This window comes from Fistularia commersonii, chromosome 19, assembly GCF_037954325.1.
Source record: "Fistularia commersonii isolate RoL2024-O1a breed Wild chromosome 19, RoL_Fcom_v1.0, whole genome shotgun sequence".
In the NCBI taxonomy this organism is placed as follows: Eukaryota; Metazoa; Chordata; class Actinopteri; order Syngnathiformes; family Fistulariidae; genus Fistularia; species Fistularia commersonii.
This window is the reverse complement of record NC_141302.1, coordinates 9,422,572-9,450,261: the sequence shown is the minus strand read 5'-3', so window position 1 is coordinate 9,450,261 and position 27,690 is coordinate 9,422,572. Positions and strand designations below refer to the sequence as shown.

Below are 27,690 nucleotides of genomic sequence, written 5' to 3'. Positions count from 1 at the left end.
ATTACTTTACATTCCTTGAAAGCCAAGCCTAGAATGAGTCCGCTCAAGAAAGATTAATACTCTGTGCCGAGACGGGCTTCTAAGTGGCCATTAACATGCATCAACTTGTTTTTGTACTGTGTGTCCAAGGCATTGCATCTCTGAGCGCATTCATCTTTCTATCTCAGTGATCAAAATGTAAATCATGGCCTGGTGAGAGGTGGGGGTGGCTGTGAGCGGAGTGGGTCTAATGTCTGTGTACAGAGAGGGTTAGAGAGAAGGTTACGTATAACTTGCCGTCCCTGGTTGAATGATTTGTTTGTCAAAAACATGCAGATACAGGCTTGAAACAAATACCTTGATATCTCTGTATAATATAATTTTAATGCAAGCAAGTTGTTCTTCTGTTTCTTCTTCTTTCGGCTTTTCCCTTCAGGGGTTGCCATAGCGAACCAACCTTCTCCATTTAACCCTGTTCTCTGTATCCTACTCTCGCACACCAACTACCTTCATATCCTCTTAAGATACGTCCATAAGTCTTCTAAATGCAAGCAAGTTGTTGATCTGTTGGAAATGTATTACTGATAATTACCATTTTCCTTTGTAGATGTCTGAAGAATTGAATACCCATTTACTGAATGTACAAAACTGACTGTGAATTTGCACAAAATATATTTGAAAATATCTTCATGGTGACAAAAAAATTATATATTTTGGTGTTTTAAAAATCCATATAACTTATGAGCTGAATTTTGAGAAAAAGTAATAAGTAACTAAAATCCTTCGGACCTAGAAAAGTAAGACTATTTAAGAGACTGGTGACAGATTACCTGTGTCTTCAGCAAAATGTCTCAAAATCTGTAACAAACATATCTGTCAGACTGAAATTATTTATTGCTGTGACTGGAAGCCTACCATGACTTTTTAATTATATCATGAATGTTTAGTTATATTGTCCAGCCCTTAGATAGATAATACAATACTTTCAGTTAATTCTTTGCACATTCACAGTCTCTCTATATATAAAACTGAAGTTTTAACAACATTCAAAATTATTCAAATAATTTTTCTCACCATTGGTCACGTCATTCTGTTTGCATGTGAAGGAGGCAGAAGTGTGAGGATATTACTCAGTTTGTCACATTTGACTTGCTCTGTGACGTGCTGCGCGTGACATGCTGGAAATGAAAAGCATTGAAGTAATGATAACAGTGTGACATGAGTCGAGGATTGAATCCATTAACAAAGAGCACAAATGCAACACCTTCTAGAACCTAATATTTGTCATAGTTTGAGAAATTTCTATGTGACACATTAATGTTTTTTTCATGAAATAGTTCACATTGGGACAAGGATAATGTTGGATTTTACAATGCACTCAAACGGTCCTACCGTAAGGGCCTGATAAACAGCAGCCCCATTTAGTGAGAAGCAATATGCACATTTACCTGTGACATTAATGCAAAGGAGTATTTTGATAGTGTGCTTGTAGCATAGGCGATGATAAACAGGTGCATCCATCAAAGGCTGGGCTGTGCAGCTTGTCCTTGCGTGCTCTTATGCTTTAAGTGTAGCTCAGCGGGCCGCGTGGGAGCTGGCAGGACTCCATCCATACATTTTTCATTGCCGCGTCTCAAAATAAGTTGTCTCTGCTTTTGAACCAAGGGAAAAGCCTGCATTCAGTTGCAAGTGCAGAGAACTGGGCAGCTTGTATTTGTTGTGCATGTAGAGGTTGGGTAATCAGTGTGTTTCTGCGTGGATGCTTGTGTGTGTGTGTGTGTGTGTGTGTGTGTGTCCTGACTCAAACAAAGAAAATGTCTGCAAATGTCATTTGCTAACCCCTGATATCCACTCACTGTCCAGTTGATGAGGTTGACTTGGACAGAGGGATGCAGAACAATACAGCTGTGCCCCGACTGCTCTGCTTTCATGATTTTGCTGTTTAGTTACGTTTAAATTGTGAAAGTCTTGATAATTGATGAGCAAAAAGAACATTTCAGGTATCATATGACAGACAAGCAAATGTTTTTTTCCACTGAGACAATTGGACTGGAAAGAAGCTAAGTGGATGTGGTGTAGTGAGACAAGCTGATAAATAGATTGATTTTCAATTATTCTTGATAAGGAAGGACATGTTTCAAATAAATGAAGTATTCTTTTGCTGATAACTTTTCTTATCTCTTTCTTATTATGCCCCCCCCCCCCTAAAAAAACAGTGATCACAAATCTGGATTATGAAAGGAATGTAAATGTCCTCAAAAAATTTTAAATGTTGTTGTGGTGTTGTCTTGGAAAACTGTTTTAACATGTTGTTGTTTTCCTGTTGAGAAGTCATATAACAAAATATATATGCCCAAGGTTGATTTGACTGAAAGGTGTTGCCCAATCTCATTTGCTCCAAATTGTTGTAGCTTAATTCTAACAAATATAAGTAAGAAAAGGTGTACCAAGACTTTTTAGTTATGTGTGATCTGATAGTGTGGAGCAAAAAGCACTGGATTGTTTTAATATTTAAGAAATTTGACCAACTGGATTTGTATTTAGAAGCTAGAGATCAATATGAATATTGTATTCCCATCAAAAGTCATTGTTTGGGCGGCAAGGAAGTTGGTTGGGTCTGATGTGAAAACTCCAAATATGCATTTGGTGTGACAGGAAAACTAAATTACATAAAATGTGATCTTTGCGAAAACATGTGTTTTCCAAAATGTAAGATTTTGAAATTTTGTAAGGTCTACTAATTTCATAAATTTGGTGCTATATTTTGAATAGCCTTTGATTTTGATTACAAGACCATTTTCATGGAATAACTACCGATCACTTGTGTATTATCAGACTAAAATTACCTGGATTTATCTTTTCTTTGTTTCTGTCTTATCTCTCTTCTACTATCCCCTCAGAATTTGCTGACTCCGGTGAGTTACTCTAATTTCTGTACCCCCAACCCCCTTAAAGAACCTATTTGTGCTCATTCCAACAGCCTGGTGGCGACGTTTTCTGACTGACGTGTCTCTTATTTATACATTTCCCAAGTGCTGCTGTGCTTTATGTCAACTCTGTTCTGTCCATCCCCGCAGACTCTTTTCTTCAAATATCCATTCTCCTCTGTGGATGTAGTCTCCCCAGACACCCTTTGTAACCATTTCTGCATTGTTGTCTTCCCCCCTTCCTCCCATTGTCCCTAAATCCTCTCTCTCCTCTCTTGTTAGTTATGCCTCAGGAGGTGGTCTGTGTGAGTCTGGCATGGTGGACTGCTGGGCAAAACTGGGCAACACATCATTAGATATCAAGATTATTGAGAATTTTCTTTCATACTGGGAGTTTTGAGTTTTACTACTAACATTAAGATACAGCTCATTGGGTAAAAAAATAAAATAAATAAGTGAATAAATAAAGCCATTTGAAAAATACTAATATCATGTTATTACTATTATTACAATATTATAATATTATATTATTATATTATTAAATTGAACTGGTAATAGTTCACCGAGAAAAATGTACAACGCAACAAAAATTTTGCAAGAGATGATCTAAATGTCAGCATGAAAAAAAGCAATAATTACCATACAAATCAGTGGAATTACTGCAAATTGAGTGAGAAATTATGTTTACATGGGAGTAAAATAGAGCAATATAGCAATAAATTAGTAATGAGTCACAAGACACTTAATTTGAATGTACAAGAAAAATCGAAAGCTACCATTTAATATCTTTAAAAGTCCACCTCAGTGATTCTGATTTCCTTGAAATCAGTATGAAATTTGCTGAATGCTATCTGTGAAGTAGCTGGAGTTCACTGGATGTTTTTAATTTACCTTCTAAATCAGTGGTGCTGTGTCTGATTCATTGTAATGCTTATGAATGCTGACTTAAGGAGCCCCTCAAAAGCGATTGTCACCATGCTCAGTTTGTTTTTCTGTTGGGTAAAAGTAGTCTCCTGAATATGCTGATATTTTCTTTTTTGCGACCAGTCTTGTGTCATAGCTGGGAACGGGAGATACTAGAAAGCTCTTTTTCAGTGTGGACAATCAGCTCAATGGGCCATCAGCATAGGAAGTACAGTAGATGTAGTGTCCACGTTGCCTTGATAGGACAACATTGTGCTTAGTCTGTAAAGTGTGTGCTGGACAGCAGGAGATAGGTTGTCACCTTTTTCTTTTTTGTCATCCCTACTCATATACCCTTCCTCAGGATTATAATCAATAAGTGCTTGAAAGATAAGTTAGTCACAAAGTATTAAAACCGGGTTCCCTCTACAATAACCTGCCCCACATCAAATAAGATAGATTTCTTTTGCATGCATCTTCAGAAATATAGTCAATTTTAATTAGCATTTGTTCAAGAACAGCATTTTTCTTGTTCAACAACACTTCCTCATTTTAATTATAGACCTTAACTCCAGCATGCTTTCATTTAAGAGCACCTTGTAGTGGTCTAGAACAGTTGGTTCCTGGCACAAGTGCCAACATATCTTTTTCCATCAGCGTGAAGCTACAAAAAATATCACTTAAGAGAGGCATCAAATATTGAACTACAAAGATGGACAGAGGAGGGAGACAGGCAGAGTGGCTTGCACTCTGCTGCCCAAGTCCAGTCGGGTTAGGTTGTTTATTGTTGTCAGTGGACGGCTGGAACCAGCCGCACAGCAGGATTAAGTAAAAGGGCAGTTGCTTGTTTACACAGGTCTAAGAGTAATGAGTAATGAAATTACGTGCATTTTAAAAATATCTTGTCCCTTAGAATAAATCGGTTGTGTTTGGAAACCATCCACGTTCTAAATGACCTCCTGCTATTGAATGAAATTGCACCAACAAGCGCTGCTGTGCAGCCCTATAAATATTTCGGCATAGAGTAGTGATCTCATCAGATGCTTCCCTGAAGATCATTATCTCATTGAGATAGATGTGGGGCCATTTTTATTTAGCAGACAACACAAGCAAGTAGCACAAAAGCAGACAGACGGGCACACAATGTCCTTCGTACATGGTTATGATGGGGATTCACAGAGCACCTCACTATAAAATAAATACATCATACTGTGTTAATGAAAGTACCACCATCAAGTCTAGCTATTGGAATATTAAACAACTGTAATTAACACAGAGAAATGCAGAAATTATCCTTTTAAAAGGGGTTGTCCCAATAATTGTCAACTTGTACATTTTGAGGGAATTGTCCTGCTTTCTAAAACAATGAAGTGAAAGTTGTGGAAATTGAACCTTTTGTGAATAATCCAGTTTTGAGATGCATTTATGTCTTTTATTTGCATTATTTAACTGCCAGGTAAGTTCAAGAAAAGTTGAATTTTGCCACTCTTATCCAAGCTGTGAATATCACAACTCGAGCAGTTTCTGCTCTGTGACACACACAAGTTATGTCTTTGGAATGGTTTCCCATCCTTTGCAAATAAAAAGCAGTGACATAGCTTGCTTCCCGTCCCTGGCCTGGATATAAGAAGGGTTTGATCGTGGTGGATGACAATAAGATTCAGAAGTGGCTTGAAAACTATTTATGGGATACCACAACCAGGCATTTTCTCACCTGTTCTTTAAGTAATTTTGCACTGCAAATATTTTACTATTTGGATGAGAAAATGTATAGCAATGAGTGCAATCTTATATTGTACCTTTTCAATACATTACCAATACTTATATAATATTTGTATACATTGATATCATACTGCAAATGAGGGTATTGTGATAAACTGTTGTATCAGTAGTTTGTCCCACTAATGATTGGCAGATTATTTACTGATTTAACAGCTGAGTCAGGATCCATTTTTTCGAACATAGAGCTCAATAAACTCCACTAGAGCAGCTGTGAGGAGGTACATTTTTACCACATTTAAGTCTTTCTTGGCCCATTCGTTGTGACAATATCCCTTTTTTCATACTCTACTTCAGCTAAGACAGACAATCTACCAAGGATGTGATCCTAACTCAGTGAAAAAAATCTAAGTGTATGCATGAGAGATGACTTACTTTATATGCAGACATTTGCAAAAGCCTTATTCTGATGCCTGCCCCTACCTCTCTGAGCTCTATTGTCTAATGACCCATGACATAATTGATCACTTGGTTCAGTAATGTACCTACCTTTGTTGACCTCCACCCAGCTTTCCATTAATATAGATTCAATATATTGATGTCCTACTATAGGCTTTCAGTGATAATTATTGATGTTGCATTTGATGTTGCAATAATGCACATCAATAAACCTCTATCAAGCTGGAGACCCCAAGTTTAGATAGAGCGGGACCTGGCCATTTCCTCTTTTTTTGTATCTTTCAGAAAGCTAATAATAATTCAATAAATTCCTGCTCTCTATAAAATGGGGATATGAAGTCCACATTTCATTAATTACCATTCTGTTTTGGCGACAATAATCACACTTTTGAAATAAACCATATTACTGTGACTAAGCCTCCAGCACCTACATACACATATGTGTTGCACCCTCTCCAGCCACCTCGTGCTGGGCTGGTGAAAGAATCAATCAATGTTAAAAGCCTTTTTGCTTCAGCAGACTGTGAATTTCCCACCCCAGCAACCAGTAGACAGTGTGGACTAGCACACACATGGAAACACAAATGGCTCACCAGAGGTTTAGAGGTCACACCACAAGGACAAGAGGACCTCCGGTAAACAATAACTAGCCTCCCTCTCCCTCGGGTAGCAGAGGGCAAACAGTCCACAGCACTGGCAGTGATTGCGTCGTAGCTAAATTGCCCTCTGTGCAGCTTCAGTTCGAGGCCAGCCCTACGGTGAGAGTGCACTTCAAACCCCAATCGCCTAATCATATAGGACAGAGGCACTTGTCTGGGAGTGCAGCAGTCGAGCAACGCACTCACAAATAGGATGTGTTTTCATATCATTAGATTGTGTTTTCAGGGCTGCCAAGTTCCGCATTTGGCATGAGAATCTATAATCCTCTCTCATGTGACTGGAGTGGTCACCCACTGTTGGGCAGAAGTGCATATTAGCGTTAGTGCTCACAGGCTTGTGGCAGTGGGCAAATACGCTGCAATATGTTCTGAATTTTTAATCCATGCTTATAAAAAGGTCAAAGGTCAAACAAACCAAACTGTTTGAACCCTTGCCTCTTGAGGTATGATATGTTGTTGGGTAATGTATTGCGTCATGCCATAGAGTAGTGAGTGTCATGGTTGAAGTTTGCAGCCTGTTGCTACTCTTAGCTTTTGTTCTGTCCCCCATCGCCTAAACACAGCATTGGGATTGTGATATCTCTGGTTTTCTCTAAACTGTTGAGCAAGTTACATTGCAGAAAATTACCTACTTTTTTCCCTCCGTTTTTTTTTTTTACACATTGACTTCTGATCCATTCAAGATTATTTTTTTTTACCAACTTTTGATATTCATGACCTTCCCATTTGACAAATAGAGAGCTCAGCCTCTAAGAGTTTAATGGTTCACATTAGAGGCTACCCAACTAAGAGTAAATTTGTCAGGATAGTCACTGTGACATTCTCGCAGATTCACACTATTGAGTGAGCCAACTCACATTGAGATCAGACAACAAATCGTCCTGTTCAGTGGATTTATAGGGGCGGCGTGGCGCGGGAGGTCGAGCTGTCTTCTTTTGAACCGAACATTCCTGGTTCTATTCCCAGCTCCTCCTAGGGTGTCAAAGTGTTGTTGAGCAAGACACTGAACCCCCTAACTGCTCCCCTGGCGCTGGTGGATGGCATGCCATGGTGGGTTAATGGCAGAGAACGAATTTCCCTACAGGGATTAAAAAAGGATAATTTACTTTTGTTCTTATGAATTTATGAATTCCTCTACCCTTTGCTTTCCAAATCAGGTTGGATATGCTTTCCTTGAAACGTACATGAATTTTCCAACCACGCAGTATCAATGATGTAGGATGCTTATGGTTGCGAAATTGGCTGAGATACTTGACAGAGGAAAAGTTTACCCTGGGACTGTTTCTGTCAATGACTTGCACTGCATGGGTCGGAATAACCACGGACCACAGGGGAAGGGGTATTGACTGCTTTGGTTGGTTGTTTTTTTTAGCTGATCATGAATGCCAGTTAAAATCTATTACAACTCCCTCCCCCATTTTGTGTTTTACCAGAAATATATGATATGCTGGCTGACTTCTTTTTCTTGGAGGCTGCAATATCGGTTGAAAAGCATCATCCATGTAGGAGAATCAAAGTACAAGCCACATATTCCATTTACATCTGTTTGATTACTTGTATTTCTTTCTCTTATGTTTCATTGAATCTAATGCACCAACCGCTTCAGTGGAGCAATTCTTAAAGTTTACTTCTCATGCCATTAGCCATATACCATTGGCCGAACAGTGCAGCTCTGGGCTGCGAGCTGTGTGGGAGCCGGAAATCTTGTGGTCCAGTGTCTCCTCCTGTTTGATGTTCAGCTGTGGTTGCAGGTTTGAGTTCCCACCTGATTCATCATGCAGAGTGCTGACGTTTAATTGCCATGCCCTGAAGAACTGCCGCAGTCAGGGAATCAGGCAATTAATTGTTTGGTTCTTCTTGTGGAAATAAAGTGCTGAATCGTATAGCCATTGAATAAGTTTGCGTGCAGAGGAGAGGAGGACTCATCTTTTTGTTGCATGTTGACCCAGTAAATCCTTTCTGACTTTAGTGTTCTGTTTGTTTTTAATGTATCATTTTCTGAACCTTTTATTATTTATTTAGTGTATTGACAGCGTCCCTCCCCCTTCCCTTTTTCTCTAACAGCCATCTAACCTGTGCCTTTGTTGGCTCTTTATCAGACTGAAGTTATTTTTTGACGATACTGTATTTTGTTTCTGATTCTATTCTTGCTTGTTTTTGCACTTATGCAGGGTTGACTCAGAGAGACTTTGTCTTTCTGTATGTCACCTCCATGTGCCTGTGTGAGTGTTCGTACAGTGTGTGATGTAGAACCAGTGGACCTGTCTTGTTCTGTCCTGTTCACTCTTTTCCTTTTCTCTGTGTGTCCGTTGCCTTACCCTTGTCTTTTGCTGTGATGTTGTAGAGCTTGGGACTTATGGGAAACTAAAATATTATCACTCAATGACTGAGGAAGGTAAGCCTGAACGTTTTCACTTGATTCTTTGTGTCAAATTTTGCCATCCTGCTTTGTTTACTCCATCTTGATCATCAACCACAACCTCCAGCTGCATCTTTTTGATTCATTTTTTTTGTTTTTGTTTTGCTTGTGACATACAGTTTGAACAATTTTTGTCTTTTGAGTTAGACAACTTCTCTGAGATTTCACTGACATAAGTGCAAATCATGTGAGCCACGCCATGTTTTTCTATTTACTTTTAATTGTCCTTTTTTAATTCTAATTTTCAGTTGTGCCCAGAGAATATGCAACTATTTATTGTGTGTTACTGTGTGTAGTGATTCTTTGAATTTGGACAATTCCTGCCATGTTACTTGTGTTGTACTTTCTTAAAAAGATCACATAGGTGTACACACACACACACATACACACACACACACACACACACACACACACACACACACACACACACACACAATGAAAAGCATTCCACCTATTGTCCCTTCCTTTTAAAATCGCACTCTGTCTCCCATCTGTGATGCTGAGAAATGCATCAACCATGCCTCAACAATCACTTGGAGGTTCCACTTGTACCAGCAGCAGGAGCATAGACGTAAGATGCACGTTGCTGAATTTGAAACTGGAGTGACTCATCCACCCAGGGGTTACATAAGAAGCAGAGCTGAAAGGAAAAAGAGCGCTGTGTTACAACAGCAAGTGAAGGGCCGCACTTTTGTTTTCCTCAAGACAACAACTTTGTCCTTTGGCTAATGGTGGCACTGATGACATATGCATCTGAAATGGACATCCCATGATACATTTTTTCATTGATTCTTTCATCAAGGAAAAAATACAATCGGACACGACTTTGTTCCTTGCGTCTTGAGCTGACCCTTCGGCCAGAGAGGATCTTATCAACAGCAAAGGATCCCCTTTAAATACCTTTGACAGAGAGAAGCCCCGATTAAACAGAATCTCTGATCTCACACCCACATTTCAACATAAACAACAGCTCACAGAAATGGACACTCACAATCACTTGCCAACTGACAATGACCGTCTGTGATTACTGAAGTCAATGTACAATGGCCAGTTTTGTGTAAATGTACAGTGTGTGTGTGGGTGGTGGGCGGGTGAGAGAAACGCTACAGAGAAAGCAAAAGAAGAAACTCATCCTTTGACAAAAAACAAAACAAAAAATAAAAGATAGTGTTTGCACAATGATGAAGGAGATGTAGCGTGAGTCCGAGGAGATGAAGGGGAGGTTGCTTGTGACTCGGGGGTGGTTAATGATTTTACCAGAAGGTCACAGACAGTGTTGACATGGTTGGGTGGAGTACATATCGATGTACTACTGTGTCAAGCTCTGACAAATCAGCCCTCTTAAAATGAGGGGGGAAAAAAATCATTCACATTGATTGTAATAGGCTGATTGAGACCAGGGAGGAGGATCTGCATGCAAAGACTGACACGCATATAAAAAATGGAATCATGAACACAAACGTTCATACATCAGATCCCCAAAATAGGACTGTAGATGAGGGACTTTACCTTAATTTTAACACAAGAAACCAGGTGAAGCTTGCATAGCCAGATGCAGCTGTTAAATTTTAATATTCATCATGGGACCATAAAAATAAAACAGCATCATATTTGTTCCTGTCAGCACTGAACTGCGATTAGTGTGCGTGTATGATATGAGAGTTGAAGCCTTTGGAATTTGGTGGAAAGTCACCATCTTACAAATCAGCAGCTAATTAACACCAGTCATAATGACATAGGCAGAATTGCCTCGCGTGAGCCGTTATTTTTAATGTCAGGGGGCATGCTGCTTATGTAAGCGTCAAGGTCATGATGTGCAATTGACGACTGGTGTCAATTCTGCATCCTGCGTCACCGATTTGCCTTTCCAGTCCGAGCGGTTTTAATTCAATCGATACGTTATCAGCAGGAATATATTTGGTAGTGGTCATCTTTATGAGCAGACTTTTTAGCACATTGCACAAGATCCTAAAGGAATGAGGAGCTACCTTATAAATAAGGTGCCTGTGGTTTGAATGTGTGGATACGATTTGAAATGCCCCCAGCTCAGTCTTTGGTTGTGTTCAAGTTTCCCACTTATATCTCTTGGAGTTTGGAATCTGATAAAAAGAACTGTGGAAAAAAACAAACTGAATTTTGCCAGGCAGATATTCACTTCCACTTGCTTTGCCTCTGAGGGCGAGGACATTGCAGGATCATCAGTATATGATATGCCATGTCATAATGACTCCGTGTTGTTTGGATCTGTTTGTGTGAAGCTGCCATCCTGTATGCACTGTCCCTTTTTTGAAATGTGAGCCATCTGGGATCAAAGGTGACAGCAAAGAGGAAATGAGGCCAGTACGGTGGCACTCTGTCCTGTCTTTGAACACTGTGGCCATTGTTTTGCAGGTAAATTTCGAGAGAAAGCATCCATTCTCCACAAGATTGCTAAAAAGAAATGCCAAGTAGAAGACAGTGAGAAGGCCAATGGTGTTGCAAGCCGCTCAGGTAAGAAGTTCTCTTGCTTTTTCTGCTAAACAGAACCGAGCTGTTTCTACCAAACGGAACTAAGCAATAAATAACAGCAATAAATCACCTAGTTTTGTTGTTCTCCCTTGTTTTGTTTTTTTTTTATTTCAGTGGTTATGATGCAGAACGTCGCCTTCAGTTCTAGCTTTCCAGTCACTTTTTTTTCATCCGGCAAATTGAGCGGATTTTTTCCAGAATCATCCTATGGCATGAGCGTGGCAAAAGAGTATCTTTAACAATTGGCACAGCATTATATACAAATACAAGTTATGAGCAGATAACACTCATATTTAGCAAAAAGCTACCTTAACATAAGCAAAAAAAAAAAAAAAAAAATTATAGTAAGAACTGACCTTAAAAATGATTCACAAATTACATAAAAGTATTTTTTTTCCATTTAGCAAGTTTTATCCAGAATATTTGGTTCCGGGGTTGTCAGACTATTGCTCAGTCTAAGTGATAATCAGGTTTATTTCCTTTTCTGTGAAAAGCCTTTACCGGGCATTCGGTGAATGCTGTTTTTCGGGAATATCTGAATAGAAACACATTTGTATGAGAAAGCACTATTTGGAAATTCTATTCTAATTTCTTATTTATTCCTGTTGCCTTGACCCACATGCAGGCCTTTTATATATTTCATATATCCACGATCGGGATTGTCACACCAGCAGTTAAACAACCATGACATTATCAGAAACAACAACATTGGTTGCAAGTGTGTCTTTGAGCAGTGTTTAACTCAATCACAGTCACTGCCAAGTGTAATTTATGTGTGTTTTCACTTCAAAGAGTGCTTGAATGAACGATAAACAGGAGGCCAGAGGAAGTGCTTTCATGGCCACAATGAAGTACAAGCTGCAGAATCAAAGTGAGATGCAGATCATTATGCTAACAGTGCTACGTTAACATATTACCGTCATTATCAAAAGGCATGACGGGTAGTCAGCACTGAAACTTCTCATATTTACTTTGTCAAGTCAGTTTATTCACTGTCACTATAGTTAAGTGAATCATGCATGGGATTAGTAAAATATCCCATTTGATCCCTAATGTTATAGAAGTCCAAGGGAGGGCTTTATGTGTCTATGATAGTTTATCCAGTCACTCTATCTGTTGGGGAATCCTTCTAATTGTGTAACAACCATACTTGGATTAAAGACATTTCCATAGCAATTATACTTCTATCATCTGATTACATGGCTTTCAGCTTCTGGTATTTTAATAAGGGCTGTTAAGTAATTCTGGCCTCAAATAAAATGGTTCAGAGAGAGGGATGATAGCAATCACTTCAGACGTACATAGTTTAATGTACAGTGGGTTACACACACTACGGTATCTGTTGAACTATTGAAATCCTTTCCCCTTCTTTTTTTAAATGTGAAAATAGTAATGGATCTCACGTCACATCTGAAATTGGGAAGCTACCATTAGATTACTGGACCAAAATAGGGAAAGAGAAAATGAAGAAAGAATTACCTCGAGGCAAACACATTATAAAGGAAAGAAAATAATGATGAAACCCACTTTATATTCAAGTAAAATAGGATTTATAAAACTGTAAAACATACACTGAATTCATATAAGTACATTAACATTTACTCCTATTCCAGAGAGACATCTCATTTTCAATGCAATATCACCAGTGTCCCCTCCAGATAGGTTAAAGACTCTGCAGGGAAATGTCTGTGGAGGTTCTCAGTCATCCAGGTCATGGTCAATTCTTGTCAAAATGTTCTTGTTGTGGCAACCGGACTTGTATTTCTTCACTTGAAGATGTTTCATCCCTCATTCGAGAGGCTTCTTCAGTTCAGTTCTTTATTCTCCAGGAAAAAATACAGTTTCACTCTCAGGGTCTCTCACACTTGAAGTAACCTGAATAACCATCAATTAAACTAATGTGTCTTATCAAACTTAATCTGATGTCGTTACGTTAATTTGCATTTTTGGACAAAATAAAATAAAAACAGAGACTATGAGGAGCACTGTCTGTATTTTTGGTAAAAAGGAAATTGACAGGATAGTTTTTCAGAAGCATTAAGGAACATGAAATTACTGGATTAAAAATTAATATAACATTTTTTATAAAACACCACCCTTTCATATCAGACATGCGTAAACACCAAATGCATTGGTGTCATTACCAGTGTGCCAGAAGTTATTTTCTGGCAGCTGAATGAAACAAAAGTGGTTGCGATGTCACAATGTTCACTCACGATCGGTTTGTAAGTGGAATGGTGCTAACAGATGAAGAGACATTAATATTCTGTTCTTTTATGGTTGGAGGTGTGAAGTTGGAAGTGGGAAGTACATCCGCCCCAGATTTTTGTGCATTTGTGGGACAACCCGAGAACAGAAACAGGAGTTTGGAGAACATAGTTGCCTGCATGCCAAGAAATATTTGATTCAACTAACTATACTGGTCTGCTGATTGTTCTTGAAACATATTGATTACATCATATAACTCGCGGGGTTTAGTAAAAATACTTGGATTAATGACACCTACTCATTTTCCTAGTTGTTGTTCAAACATTTTGAAATCTCTTTAAAAGGCTGCATATTCAACTATTATGAAAAGAACAGTTTTTTTCATTTACACATAGTTCTGCTTTGTAGTGATTTCACATAGATTAAACCTATTTCAACTGCACAGTGAATATTTAAGCGTGACCAAAACATAAAACTAAATATAAAACTATATATATATTTTGCTCAGGGCTTTGAAGGGGTTAATATCTGAACATCACATCTGCTAACACTACCACGTCTATTTGCGGCAACAGCAACTTCTCACTTTCTTTACTTGCTTAACTTTTCTACAGACAAGAACCTCCCAAACAGCTCCAGCGTGGAAGTGGAAGTGACGCCACCTATGAATGGAACGGCAGGACAGGAGGGTGAGACGGTAAGAAGTCAATCTCATTCACACCAAAACCAAGGCATGGATGGCGGCACGTAACATAAAACCCGGTCCAAAACGTCCCCCGACGAAGCAACCATCGTCTTGTGAAAAAGTAAAGTAAGAGAAAGAAAACAGAGAGGGTCAGATATAGAAGACACAGAGGCATTTATGAAAGTTTACTACCTCCCATCTGTGTCTGTGTTCCACCTTGAGAGTGACTGATGCAAACGCTGCACTGACGGGTAACCACTGCTGATAATTTCCCAGGACGCACTGTGGCGAATTCCTCCACCTTCAGCTAGACCTGCCAAAGACCCACCTTTTCCCACTGAGTTCTGTAATCACACTCCTCACACTCCTGCTGCTCACCACTGCAGGGACTCCCAAACAAACACTAGAAAACACATACACACAGCCACACACTTTACAAACAGGCAAGACTCACCGAGGCACCTGCAGCAGTTGTGTCGGCATGAGTGATGACAACAGGCCACGCCGACCCACCGGGCTGGCAGACGGTCCTCGGGTGAGAGGGCAGCAATTCAAAGTGGCACACTGAGGAGGAGGAGATGGGTGTGCCAGTCATCCTGCTGGGTACCTGCCCTCCATGCTGACACATCTGAGGGTCAACCCAAGACCGGCTGGACCCTGCCAGCAATTTTTTACCGAAGCGAAAAAGTTGTCCTTCAACTTGTGTTGCAGATTAATTTAGTTTCAGGCACTGAGGCACATTAACAACACATTTTCTACAGACTGCAGTTTGATGTTTACTGTCTGGCAGTCTGGGCAATCCAAAAAACAGTCAAAAGGGTATTCAGATGCCTTTTTGTGTTTATTCTCTATAAATATGCTCGGTAATTGCTCACAATTATCTGGCAGTTTCTTCATGCACTTCAGATAGTTGCACATGTATGTCCATTATATACTTTTATATATAATATTTTGTTAATTTTAAAGCAACTATTTGCCAGTTTAGTCATGACATTTTCCCAAAACTTCTAACAATATAGTGAAGTTTCTGGAAGGAGACACAAGCATTTATATTGCAGTTGAAATAATAAAATACATGTAACAATATCTGAGAGGATAATTGTTATTCGTTGCCTTCTTCTATTGTTTGCATTACTGCAAATGTTTACCTGAGAGAAGGGATTAATTCCACTTCAGCTCCCACAACCACAAGCAGTGATAAAAGAATGAACATTGTTATCTGTTAAAGTCAGTAAAAAACATTGTAATGCCCCAATAATCAGCAACGGCTGGCATGAAATGTATATAATGATCTTGGAAGAAATGCATCAATGCAAATATTGCATTCTCCTTGTGAATCCTCTGTTTCCAGGACAGAATTGTTAGAAGAACGGATTTGTTTCCATCATTTTGATTAAGGGTTTACTGGTAATTAGAGGTTATATAATAACAACAATAATAATAATAATAATAATATTTTTATGTATAATAAGGTGAGAAAAAGGCCTCAGTTTAACAGTTACAATTCTGACTGTGGCTTTTAGTGAACAAAAAGATGTCGTCTAAAACTGATAATCCCTAATTTAAGTTTGAAGTTGCAGTGTTGACAGACACTTCCTGCTTCCTATGTCCTTGCCTGCTACCAACCCCTTCATTGCCTCTCCATGCACCCCTACAAAAGGGTGAGAAGGTTCCCGAACAAAACCACTTAATACCACAGATATTACAGAAAGCAATAAAGCGTTCTTGCTGATGTGCTATAAAATCACATATTCAGTGAGATCCTGGTATTGGGCTTTTTCTAGATCGTTAAGTGCATCTCAGCTTAATCGACACTGTTCTAACATTGTTTCATACATTTTTTTTCCCATTTATCTTAAGGTCTCATATCTTTGTTCAATGATAATTCTAGGTTGCATTATGATTGCGGTACAAATAAATCTCGGGTAGGTCACTTGTCCTGCCATTTAAAACCAGCAGCGCTATCTGAGAAAAATTCAAATGAATCAAGTCTAAATTTTCTCAAGGACTATATTTTTTCAACAACTGATCTTTTTTCTGTTGCCATCATACTTCAGGGGAAGACTGTTACATTTCACAGTTCTCCATTAAACCATAGTCCATGCTGTAAATAGTACATATTAAAAATAGCCAAGTTGAATGAATTTATTTACCTGAAGAGTTTTCAAATATGTTAATATGCTAAATTCTGACATTCAGTGTTTTTGGTTGATTGGAAATGTAGTGCAAACAAAAGGACTAATGTCAGTTTAACTCAGATTCCAAACATAGTTGTGGGTATTGATTTTATTCTGCTGCATTATGGTGCCCTCAGACATACATATCACACTGGTTTTAACAGGTTTTAATTATATTCTCCTCCAGCCAATGTCCATCCAGTGTTTATGTTTGAAATGACAGCAGAAAGACCTTTTCCAGGTGGTGATGGATAGAATTTGGGAGTTGGAAGCCTATAGATGTGTAAATTTCCACATGTTGCTATTTTTAGAGATATTTCCCACAATGCACCTGCCCGTGTCAGCAAGGAAGTAGCTACAAACAGCTCACAGCTTCATTTGCTGCCAGACAGTCCATCATACTAATTGTTCAATTCCTCCTGGATTCCTTGGCAACCAAGATTGTGAAATAAGGGGACTGCGAAGGTCAGAATTAAAGTCTGCAACACAATTTCCCAGCTCCTTTTTTTGTTATGAAACTCGGGATAGCTCAGTGAGAAGAAAATTGTTGCAGCATTCCACACACAAAAAAAGATGAAATTAAAGCAATACTTATCATGAATCCACATTGTGGGTTTATCCGGTTTATTTATTTTTTGAATGGATTTTTCTTGTGAAGCTAAACCATGAGCACATTCAATCCATGAGTCACAGAAAATTAACTGTACAAAAATATTCACTTTCAGCACATATTTTGAATATTTATGAGTGCATAGAGCCCGTGTAATCATTTCTTTCATAAACTACTTGGGAAAATAAAGGGAATCAGAACCACAGGCAGTTTATGACTCATACCTCATCTAATGCGGCAAGGGTGAATTAGAGGAAAGGGGATCCATGCGCCTTATCATGGATTCTAAGATGGAAATAACATGTGATTGAAATGTTATCTTCCATCCTTTGTTCATTTTTGCAAACCACATGAGGCCTGCATGTCAGAAAGACAAAGCAAGATGTCAGTAATAATGCATAGACTAATAATTATGTTGTAAGATGGGAGGCAACTGCAAAAGATTTGCGGGGAGTTGTACTCTGAGGAAGTTATTGAGACTACCACTTCTGAATGGCTGGAATCAGGCTTATGAAGTTCCATCAGAATTGTTCTTATAAGAAAATATTTGAACCATTTCAACTTGTGCTTTGTTGCCTAACATTGAGCACCAATGTGTATGATTCCCTTTGGGAAGGAAAAAAATTATTAAATGTCACACCTCCCCTCGCAGCTCTCCCGCATATAGTAAAAGTCAGCGCCTCTAAGCTCCAAGTTGGCAGCATTGCAAGCTGAGGCACCACAGGGAAGAAGGGCCCCCAAAGGGGTTGGCATTTGGGCACCAACTCAGCCTGTGCTCAACTTGGGAGCACAGGCTCCATGGGGTCCTTCAACCTAGAAAGCTAGTTTGGCAAGTCATAAATAGACACCCTTTTGGTGTGCAGTGTCAGCCAAAAGCAGCAATCTGCAGGCTCTCATCAGTTCTGCACAAGACTTGCAGATCAAATAAGCTTAATCAATTATATGAATCCTGGGACTTTTACTGCCATGAGATTAGGTGAAGTCATTGCCGCTATCATTATCCTGCAGACACCGCTGTCAATAAATACTGGAATTGACGCTAATGAAAACCTCTACCACCCTCATATCACTGAGAGGGGCGTATTTACTGCACCGCTGATCTTCTCAGGTTTCTGTTTTAAGGCCTTTTAATTGACAACAATGCAGCCATCTGGATATGGAAAGGAGGGGAATTCAGAATGCCGAGTATAAGTGGTGCAAGCACGGCCTTTTGTTAAGCAGCTCTGATTGCCAAGGTTACCGAGCGATACTCGACAGCAGTCACAGTCACAGCAGGATAAGCTCCATATGATTCATGGTTTGTGCAGTAGCCACATACAAAGCTTTCCACTCAAGGCATCCTTGGATTATGATGTCATTTATACTGTGAGGATTAAAAATATAAATTGAGGAGAAAAGTCTTTTTACTTCATGCATCTATCTTTCTTGCTTTCATGCCCAGCAGTGATTTTATTTTTCTTCATGTTTTATGCCTCTTTTTTACACCTTATTTGGAGTCATAAGGACAAGGCATGGATTGGAGATCATTGAGTTCTGCTCACATCTGCATGTGCGGACTTGCTCCCTCCTGGTCCCCATGGCACCGCAGTATCCTATCTAATTGGATACAAAGGGACCCATGATGCTTATCCACTCTAAGAAGACTATGTTGGTCTGTCATTACAATGTACATGAACCACAATATTTAACTGAGGCTAAGGTTTGTAAAAGTAGACACAAACCCCAGCAGCTAATGCTATAAATAACAAAAAAAAAAAAAAAAAAGCTGTCTTTGAGCCAGTCAGTACCTACATCATTTGTCATCTCCAGACACTGACAGCTCGTTTGATGCTGAGTCGCAGAGAGTTGACAGTCTTTGGCTCACTCGGCATTCCACCGGCAGGTCCAATCAGATTCTGGAGGTCTTCTGATGCAGCGGCGTCAGCAGTCAGCAGTGATGAGCTGTGGCTGAATGTCGAAGCAGAGCCCCTTCGGCTCAGTCCAATCTCTCAAATCACAGTCATCGAACTCCTCTGCGGCAAGGTCACAAACCAAAGGCATGTGCCCCTCCAGGTCTCGCCATCAACTTCTGCACCTGTGTTGTCTTTCCCCTCCAGAAGCGCTCGTGTTGCTAAAGCATCGCCTGCATCTCTGGTTGCTATGGAGTATTACATCCCTATGAGACTTGTTGTCATGCAAAAGCAGACAGTGGTATTGAAATAAGTGTTTTCAGCATCCCTTTAGATACATACATACTCAAAGAATTTTTGAGAGCAAAATGAAAACCCAAGGCCTCCAAATCAGGGGAAGAAGGTTCTTTTTTCCCGATTGAATTCCTTCTAATGTGTTAAAAAAGATCTTCCTCTGACATGTCAGAGAACATGCAATACATTCAATGGAGACTGTAAATTGTCCATAGGTGTGAGTCAAAGAGTGAATGGTTGTGATTGACAGGCAACTGGTTGAGTATAAAACCCACCTCTCACTCAATGTCAACTGGAACTGGTTCCAGTATCTCATACAAGATAGTAGCTATTGACAACAAATGAATGTATGAATGTATTTATTTAAAATAATTCGTATCTGTATCATTGTATCATATTTTGGTGCAATTCTTTGATGTCTTTATTGAACTCTGTATTTCAAAGGTCAGATCAATTTTTTGTTTCTAACATTTCTTTTATTGAAGAACAATCAAAGTATTATTCTCCTTGTCTTTCATTTTTTGACAGATAGTTATTTAATATGTAATTTTCCTCCAATAACATGATGTGGATTGATGTTGTGAATTCAGACTCTAATTATGTTATTCATCGTGTGACTGTTTTTGAACAAAACCATTGGCATTATGTCATGATAATGCCTCCTTCATAGCTTTCTGAAACTGCCTGCAGACATTCACCACCACTCAGCCATAACAGAACCATCATAAGTAAAAAAAGAAACTTTCAGTACAACATCATTGTTTACTGAGCCACTAAGGTTTTCTTGAGCTGTTGGAAAATGCTCAGTATGACGCAGGTTTCCTGCGGCTGCCCTTAAGTTTCATAGGAACTCAGTGAATGAAACTGATTAGGAAGTGATTGATTGAATCACATAATTCAGATGGAGTTGTTTTGTTGAAATGTACTTGCTTTTACTACTTTTCCCAGAGTCGAGTCAGAAGTGTCTGACTAAGATATGTCATGCAGTTGGTGATTGGCATCATGTTGAGTGCCACTCTGATTCACCTCAAGTGTTGACAATCAAATATCCAAACCGCTGTCTCATCTTAAATTGAGCAAGTTATGCATTGTTGCAAAGATAATAAAATCATGACACAAATTTCTTTTTTCCAGAGGCTAAGAATAATTTACAGATGTTGACCAAGTTAAGTTGGTGGCAACCTGTTTTACATGAAATTACTTTGTGTCAATCTGCGGCTTTCCTGATTTTGTGGAGTGTCCGCTAAATCACCACAAATCCTTCTCATGTTGTACCTATTACCTTTCTTTTGCATTCATTAATATGGTTGTTATTGTTGGAGGGGGAAAAATCAGTCAAGAACAAGATTTATAGCAGAAATTGCTTTTTTCATGTAAATTCAAAAAAAATCTGAATATGTGATTGAAGGTATATATAAATGATGACAAAGATTTTGATATCATGTAACCAGTAATGTCCTGATTGTTGGAATCATAACTGTAATGTGAACACTTCCGTGCCAGTCTTACAAATGTATAAATATTATACATTTCACACCTCCACTGGTGGTAAGTTATCAATTCATTGACAAAAGCTTCCAGCTGCAAAGTAGACAAAGTCAGACGGGGGCCACTGTTTCCAAACTTTGCTGGAAAGGAGTTCAGTAGCTAAATACCCTGTATGATTCATGACTGAAAATAACTAAAGTATTCTATTCAAAGACAATATCACAGTTCATTATTTGTCACCCTTAAATTTCTTCTCCTTTTCTTCTGTTTCTCTGCCCTCCCTCCCTCAGGCAGAGGACGAGGAGGAAGACGACCAGCCACTGAGTCTGTCCTGGCCTGAGTCCAACCGCAAGCGACTTACCTACCTCTTGATCATACCTATCGTCCTTCCGCTGTGGCTAACTCTGCCTGATGTCAGGAAACCGGTGTGTGTCTGTGTGGCTGCATGTAGAAGAGACATTTTCACACTCAATCAGAGCAATAGCAAAAAGACAGTTATCAGTTTAATATTGCTATTGAATTCACCTCTCGCCCTCTGCTGTCTTCCTGGTCTGCCCAGACGTCGAAGAAATTCTTTCCTATCACCTTTTTGGGTGCCATCTGCTGGATTGCAGGCTTCTCTTACCTAATGGTGTGGTGGGCTCACCAGGTATGCAACGCGTTTTACTATAAATCTAATAATGTCTGACTGCATTTTTTGACATGACATTCTATACATAAAAAGTACATCCATACAATAAGTAAAATGTGTTATCTAATGAAGGGTGCAAGTGTAATATGGTTTTTGAGACTGACACAGATGCTGATTTTAAGGAGAGAAAGCATATATTGCTATTATAGTGATCCATATACCGGGTAGTTAACTTTGAAATGTCGATTTTGCACAGTTTTTTGCTAATGAGGGTAGAAAGGTACTTGGGTACTGGGCGGATTTTCTGAAATGCGCACGGACAACATCATTTAAAAATCAAACTTGAACTCGCTTAATCCATCGGTGTAAAGTAATTTGTTGAGCAGCAGAACTATGCTCAAAGGCAGTTACTTTTACTTTTCTGCAAAGCTTTCTCATCATGTGTCCCAATCTCAGGTAATATCAGGCAGCTATCCTGAAGCACGATAATGATGAGGGGTGGGGCTTGCATTTCAGAGTGATGTGTACCTTACAAGGTGCAGCAGCCTCATGTGAGCATAATCATTATTAGAAAACAAGGATGAGACACGTTTGCATGTTGTCTCCCATTGCCGTCTATGACAATCGAAATTTAAATAATAATTGAAGACTAAAAAAGATCACCAGTCATTAACTTTCTCATTCAGAACAAAAAGATTTTACAAAGGTAGTTTGGTCACCTTCACCAGTTGTGAGCCCTCAGAAAGAAAATAAAAATAGACAGAACTACAGATTAGATTTTATTTACCCCCAAAGCTTAATTTTCTTTCTTTTTTTCATTTTTTTGCAGGTTGGAGAGACCTTTGGGATTACAGAGGAGATTATGGGTCTGACTATATTAGCAGCTGGAACCTCCATCCCTGACCTCATCACCAGTGTTATTGTGGCACGCAAAGGGCTGGGTGATATGGCTGTATCCAGCTCTGTGGGCTCCAACATCTTTGACATTACTGTTGGGTACGTCACTCATTTAGGACTTGAGTCCTGACGGAGTTGAGTTCGTTTTGCAGTCGTAGAATTATGCTCGGAAGAAACCGCTCCGCAAAGCAATATGTCTTCCCACGTAATCCCACGTAACGATTTAAATCTACTCTGATGAAACGGTTCAGTCTGACTCATGTGTTCAGAACACTGATATTGCAATCATACCCACAGGCCAGATTTGATACTATATTTTGTTTAATCTTCCTATTTCAATTTCGAAAAAGCTTCCTGTTACAGTTTCTCTTTTCAAGTCTAAAATACCCTTCGAGAAAACAAAAAGTCACAATTTCTTCAAATCTGATTACGGACTTGAGATCTTATTGGTTCCAGACATCGTCATTGGGTCATCCTTTGGTCTCATAAACAATCCAACACTGGGCATGATGGTCTTTCACAATGATATGAAGGGCCGACACTGTGCTGTCAAAGACTGACGTTACAATGAACACTTGGCCGCCTCCCTGTGGCAGTGTATCCAACACTCTCTTCCCAAAACCTGAAATGCAGGATGGAATTTCAGAACCCTGCTTTCAGCTTCTGTACTAATAGCGGCTTCTCAAATTGCTCTCAGATATATAGTCAAGCAGAACCATAAGTACTACTGGAAGGCATTGGCCATTTATCTCGATTATTCAAATTTACATACAATAGATGGTTTTCTAACCTCTCACATCAAGTAAGACCCTCCAGCCCCGACTTTATATTGGAATAGTCATGACTCAGTGTAACGTATTGTTGCGGTGCATTGACTCTACAGGCAAACCTCCAGGTTACTGGAGGTCAATGACAAGATATTATGTCTTCTTCAGTTGGAAGTCTATGCTTTAACCTCATCTCTGAGTACGCAAAAGACCGCTGGAGTAAAGGTTGACAATAGTCCACTCGAAATGTGTGTAAGATTCAGTCACAGCTTTATACATCATAATGTGTGTTTGTGTGTTTACAGACTGCCGTTCCCCTGGCTCCTCTGGTCACTTTTCAGCGGTCTGAAACCAGTGCAAGTCAGCTCCAACGGTCTCTTCTGTGCCATTGTACTCCTCTTCCTCATGCTCCTCTTTGTCATCATCTCCATCGCCGCTTGCAAGTGGCGCATGAGCAAGCTGCTTGGCTTCATCATGTTCTTGCTGTACTTTGTCTTCGTGGTGATCAGTGTCATGCTCGAGGACAGGGTCCTCACCTGTCCGGTGTCTGTCTGAGGAGCTTCGTGGATTTTCTTCCTCTCCCTGGTCCGCCGCCACCACCACCACTACCACCACCACCACCGCAACCATCCTTCTTGTCTCATCGCTCTTATATGGCCCTCGTGGTCTTTTACCCCGCAAATCAACATGGAGTGGGGAGGATTTCAAAAGAGATAAAAACATGCTAACTGCCCATAGTTGCACTTGACAGGCGGTGGCAGGGAGTGGTTAAACCACAAGACTCTGGCTCAGCAAAGTTTGCAGTCGGCCAACCCTGAGTGGACCTTTATGTATTGTTATTTAATCGGCAGGTGAGGAAGGGGCCACGGGTGCATCAGCCAAATATAGAACCCTTATGCATGCCACTAGTGTCACTAGATCAGACTTATCAAGGCTGAACCTAGTTGGTTGAGGAGATTGACCTCCTGTGAACTTTCTATCGAGAAAGGTGGTGTTGGGGGACAGGGGGCGGGGGTGGGGGTAACTTATTGATAAATGCAGTGTCTGAGCTGAAATTGTGAGTATATTTGCACTCACACACACACACACACACACACACACACACACACACGCACACACACGCACACACCACTTCAGCAGACTGAGTCAAAAAGCTGCTGCTGAGAATGAAGAGAACATGTGGACAAGGAAATTGAAGACTGGAGGATTTTCAAAATGGATTTAAAGCAAAAGCAGCTCTCCTTTGGTCTTTGACCTTTTGAGCAACAAAAGTGAAACCCTCTTGCTGGGGCAGACAGACTTTTCTTTATTCATTTATTTTTATTGTTTGTTTGTTTTTCTTCTAATTTTTGCAAATTCACCATCACCCTGTCACATTAATAATTTAAAGTGACTCTTCTTCCCCGCCCAATGTCCGTTATCACCACTGAATGTTTCTTCAGAGGATTCTTCTTTTTTACTGTTTGGGGTTGTCAAGCAATTTTACATCAAATAACTAGAGAGGTAGCATTATGTGTACTGTAGCAAATTCCAATTTGATTTAATCTCCACTTGACAATCTGCTCCTCTTTGTTATTTTTGCCACTTCTGATTGTGTCGAAGGTTTCATGCTCACACACCAACCGCAAAAAGGAAAGAAGAAAAAAAAAAATCAAGATTACCCTCTCAAAATGTAGGCAAGCCATCAATATCAAAAAACAACAAGAAATTAAAAAAAAAGCATGTGTACAGTAGGCTCATCAGAGTTCCATCATGAAGTCAAAACAAGACTTTAAACAAATCTAAGTGTTTTGAGGTTGATATAGATTAGTCAATGTGTAGTGCTTTGTTCACAGGAGAACTGGGCTCCACCCTCCAGCCACTCCTGGGGTTGTAGTTTCAAGGAGCTGCATGTAAAACAGACACTCGGATGTGATTATTACGACTCAACATTGAAGAGTTTGCATACCAAGGTATACTCTCGAACATGTTTCATAACTCCTGAATGCAAACCAGTGCTCGGTCTCTGTGTAGAAAATGTCAACATGTATGGTCAACAATATCTATCAAACTTGTGCGATTTCTTTTCTAATCAAAGGTGCTTTTGTGTGCATGTGTGCAAATCTGCATTTGAAGTCATGACACAATGACCATTCTTTATCTAGGAATAGAGGTTACACTACCAGTATTTTGCAACTAACTGCAAAAAAATAACAAAAAAAAAAATGAAAAGCACCAATCTGTGTTTTGTACTGGAAACAGGAATCATAATCACAATGGCTCTTAAGCTACATAGAATGTAGAAAATCACAGATTTAAACAGCAATATTTGTGTCGTCGTTGAGAATCCCACATGCGTCCGTCTCCCTTCCCCCATGCCTCGCTGTCCTCCCCCCTGTCCGACGTGGTGCGAGTCCCCTTTGGAACAAAAGCGGGCCAACCATTGCTCCAAAGAAAAAAAAATAAAATAAATGCCCCGGCTTTCCTACAACAACCTCTCCCTTTTTAGTGCTGGCCAGCTTTACCTCAACACAGCCTCTGTACAGCAGCTTCGTAGGAATTAACTGTAATATAATAGTAAATAGATTCTCTGGATGTGTGAGGAACAATGCATGCAAGGAATCTGGGCTGGTTACCCACTGACTGTACAGCTGAGTGTAGACCAACAATATATGTTCACTTTTATGCATCCATTCAGAGGAAAACACCATCGATTTTACTTTGTAAATACAACCTTTTTCTTCTTTGCAGAAGCTACTGGTTCAGACATGACATTTACTGTTTTTTATCACCTCCTTGCATTCAGGAAAAGCAGAGCTGACACCGCCGCCACTGTTTCTGCCATTTGTAATGGTATAAAAACTGGAAATTGGATACGGGAAGTAACTGCTAGCCTGGCTGTTAGCCTACGGAAACAACAACAACCTTTCTCAAAACCCGTAGAGCTCACCAAAAACAAAAGGTGTCTTTTTTTTTGTTTACAAGGTTGAAAAATCAGTTTGAACAAGGGAATAGTGATTTAAGAAGGGGGCTTTAATTTAATGCAAACAAAGCCAGGCCATCCGTTTCACTGTCTCTGCACTCCTGTCTTTACACACTTTCTTTTTCTAGAATTCAAGGCATCAAACTCCTTTCCTTTTTCAAAAGTTCTTGTGGTAATAAGGTGAGGGAAAGCAAAAGCGAGAGGAAATAGGGTGGAGAAAATCGAGAGGGAAACAATGGTTGTAGTTTACCGATGGTAAGAGACCCTGAAAGTTGACCACTGACGAACGTTCTTGCACTGTAAATGTTTTTATTTTCTTCGTGTTAATGTAAGATTTATTTAAGGTGTATATATATACAGATACAAATTAACCATATAATCTATAAGTGTAAAAGAAATATGTCTCTTTATGTAAAAAAAACACAAAGTATATAATGAAACAAATAAAGATGATAATTCAAATATGCAACAAAGCACCTGCTGATTTTGATTTATTTATTTGAGCTTCAGTTTTTGGATCTGAAGTGGATCCAGATTTGAGTAACTCCTCAAAATGTGTATTCATTTGGATTTTTCTGGAGCCATTCATCCCACAGGTACTCATGAGAAGAAGATGGAAGTGATGACCTTGCGGTGCTCAGGACGCCCAGTAGATGTTTTCATTCGTCACTGTCAGAGCCGTGTTTGGGTCATGATCGCATCTGCCGAAAACATCGCTGATGCTCTCTGACCTCTCTGTTCACTGGCTTTATGATGCATCAAATGAAATGTTACACACCAAAGATTTAATTTACTCTGCAAGCAGACAAGTGATTTTGACACTTTGCACAGCTGGTGAGTATTCGTCTTTTGTTTTGGGATTAACATGAGTGTAGGCTGTGTTTGTACATAAAAAATTCAGTTCGTGTTATTCATCAGGATATATAAATAGATGTCCTTACAGTCAGCCTGTGAGCTAAGTTGTTTTTGGTAGAACATCCAAGGAGCCTTGTGGTAGAATCCAAAGCAATATAGTTCTTGGGTGAAATTTAAATGAATTTAAATCGATTTTACAAATTCAGCAGAAGAAGTTTCATGAGCTTTTATCAGCTCAGATGGTTTTGAGCAATTTACAATGCCAATTTACGTCGGCAATCCAAATGCATTCAAAGACTTCTTTAGATGCATTTCTGGCCCATACAAGTGTCACATGAACTTTTGTCTTTGGATTTTCCTAAACAAATACACTTCTGCAGGCATTTCATGAATATAGCTCCATTTTTATCATCTTTGTCATTGTCTGTTCCACCTTCATCTGAGGAAGAGATAGTCACTCAGATTTATTTGGTTCTTTTCTCTCAGATCCTATTGGCAAAAGGGTTTCTCACCAATTTTTATAGCTTCACACCAAAATGTATTCAGAAATCTACACAGAAGAACAAGCAAGATCAGGCCTACTTTCATTTTTATGTAAGCAGGCAGCTCAGTGATGGAATTGGGCGCCCCCTTGTGATCCAATGCTGACACTCA

General features: G+C 39.5%; 1 protein-coding gene across 8 annotated transcripts in view; it reads left to right on the top strand.

The window, feature by feature from the left end:
- Positions 1 to 26,654, top strand: part of slc24a2a (solute carrier family 24 member 2a) — a 48,829-nt gene extending 22,175 nt beyond the window's left edge. For 3 of the 8 annotated variants that reach the window (XM_086166526.1, XM_086166527.1, XM_086166529.1), the window contains 8 exons: positions 2,880 to 2,894; positions 8,991 to 9,041; positions 11,457 to 11,555; positions 14,396 to 14,478; positions 21,215 to 21,349; positions 21,484 to 21,573; positions 22,385 to 22,551; positions 23,525 to 26,654. In XM_086166526.1, coding sequence (XP_086022652.1) covers positions 2,880 to 2,894; positions 8,991 to 9,041; positions 11,457 to 11,555; positions 14,396 to 14,478; positions 21,215 to 21,349; positions 21,484 to 21,573; positions 22,385 to 22,551; positions 23,525 to 23,774 — 890 coding nt within the window. In that variant the 3' untranslated portion in view covers positions 23,775 to 26,654. The remainder of the gene's footprint in view (positions 1 to 2,879; positions 2,895 to 8,990; positions 9,042 to 11,456; positions 11,556 to 14,395; positions 14,479 to 21,214; positions 21,350 to 21,483; positions 21,574 to 22,384; positions 22,552 to 23,524) is intronic. The other 5 variants (XM_086166533.1, XM_086166532.1, XM_086166531.1 and 2 more) reach the window with 3 other exon arrangements.
- The last annotated feature ends 1,036 nt before the right edge of the window (positions 26,655 to 27,690 follow it).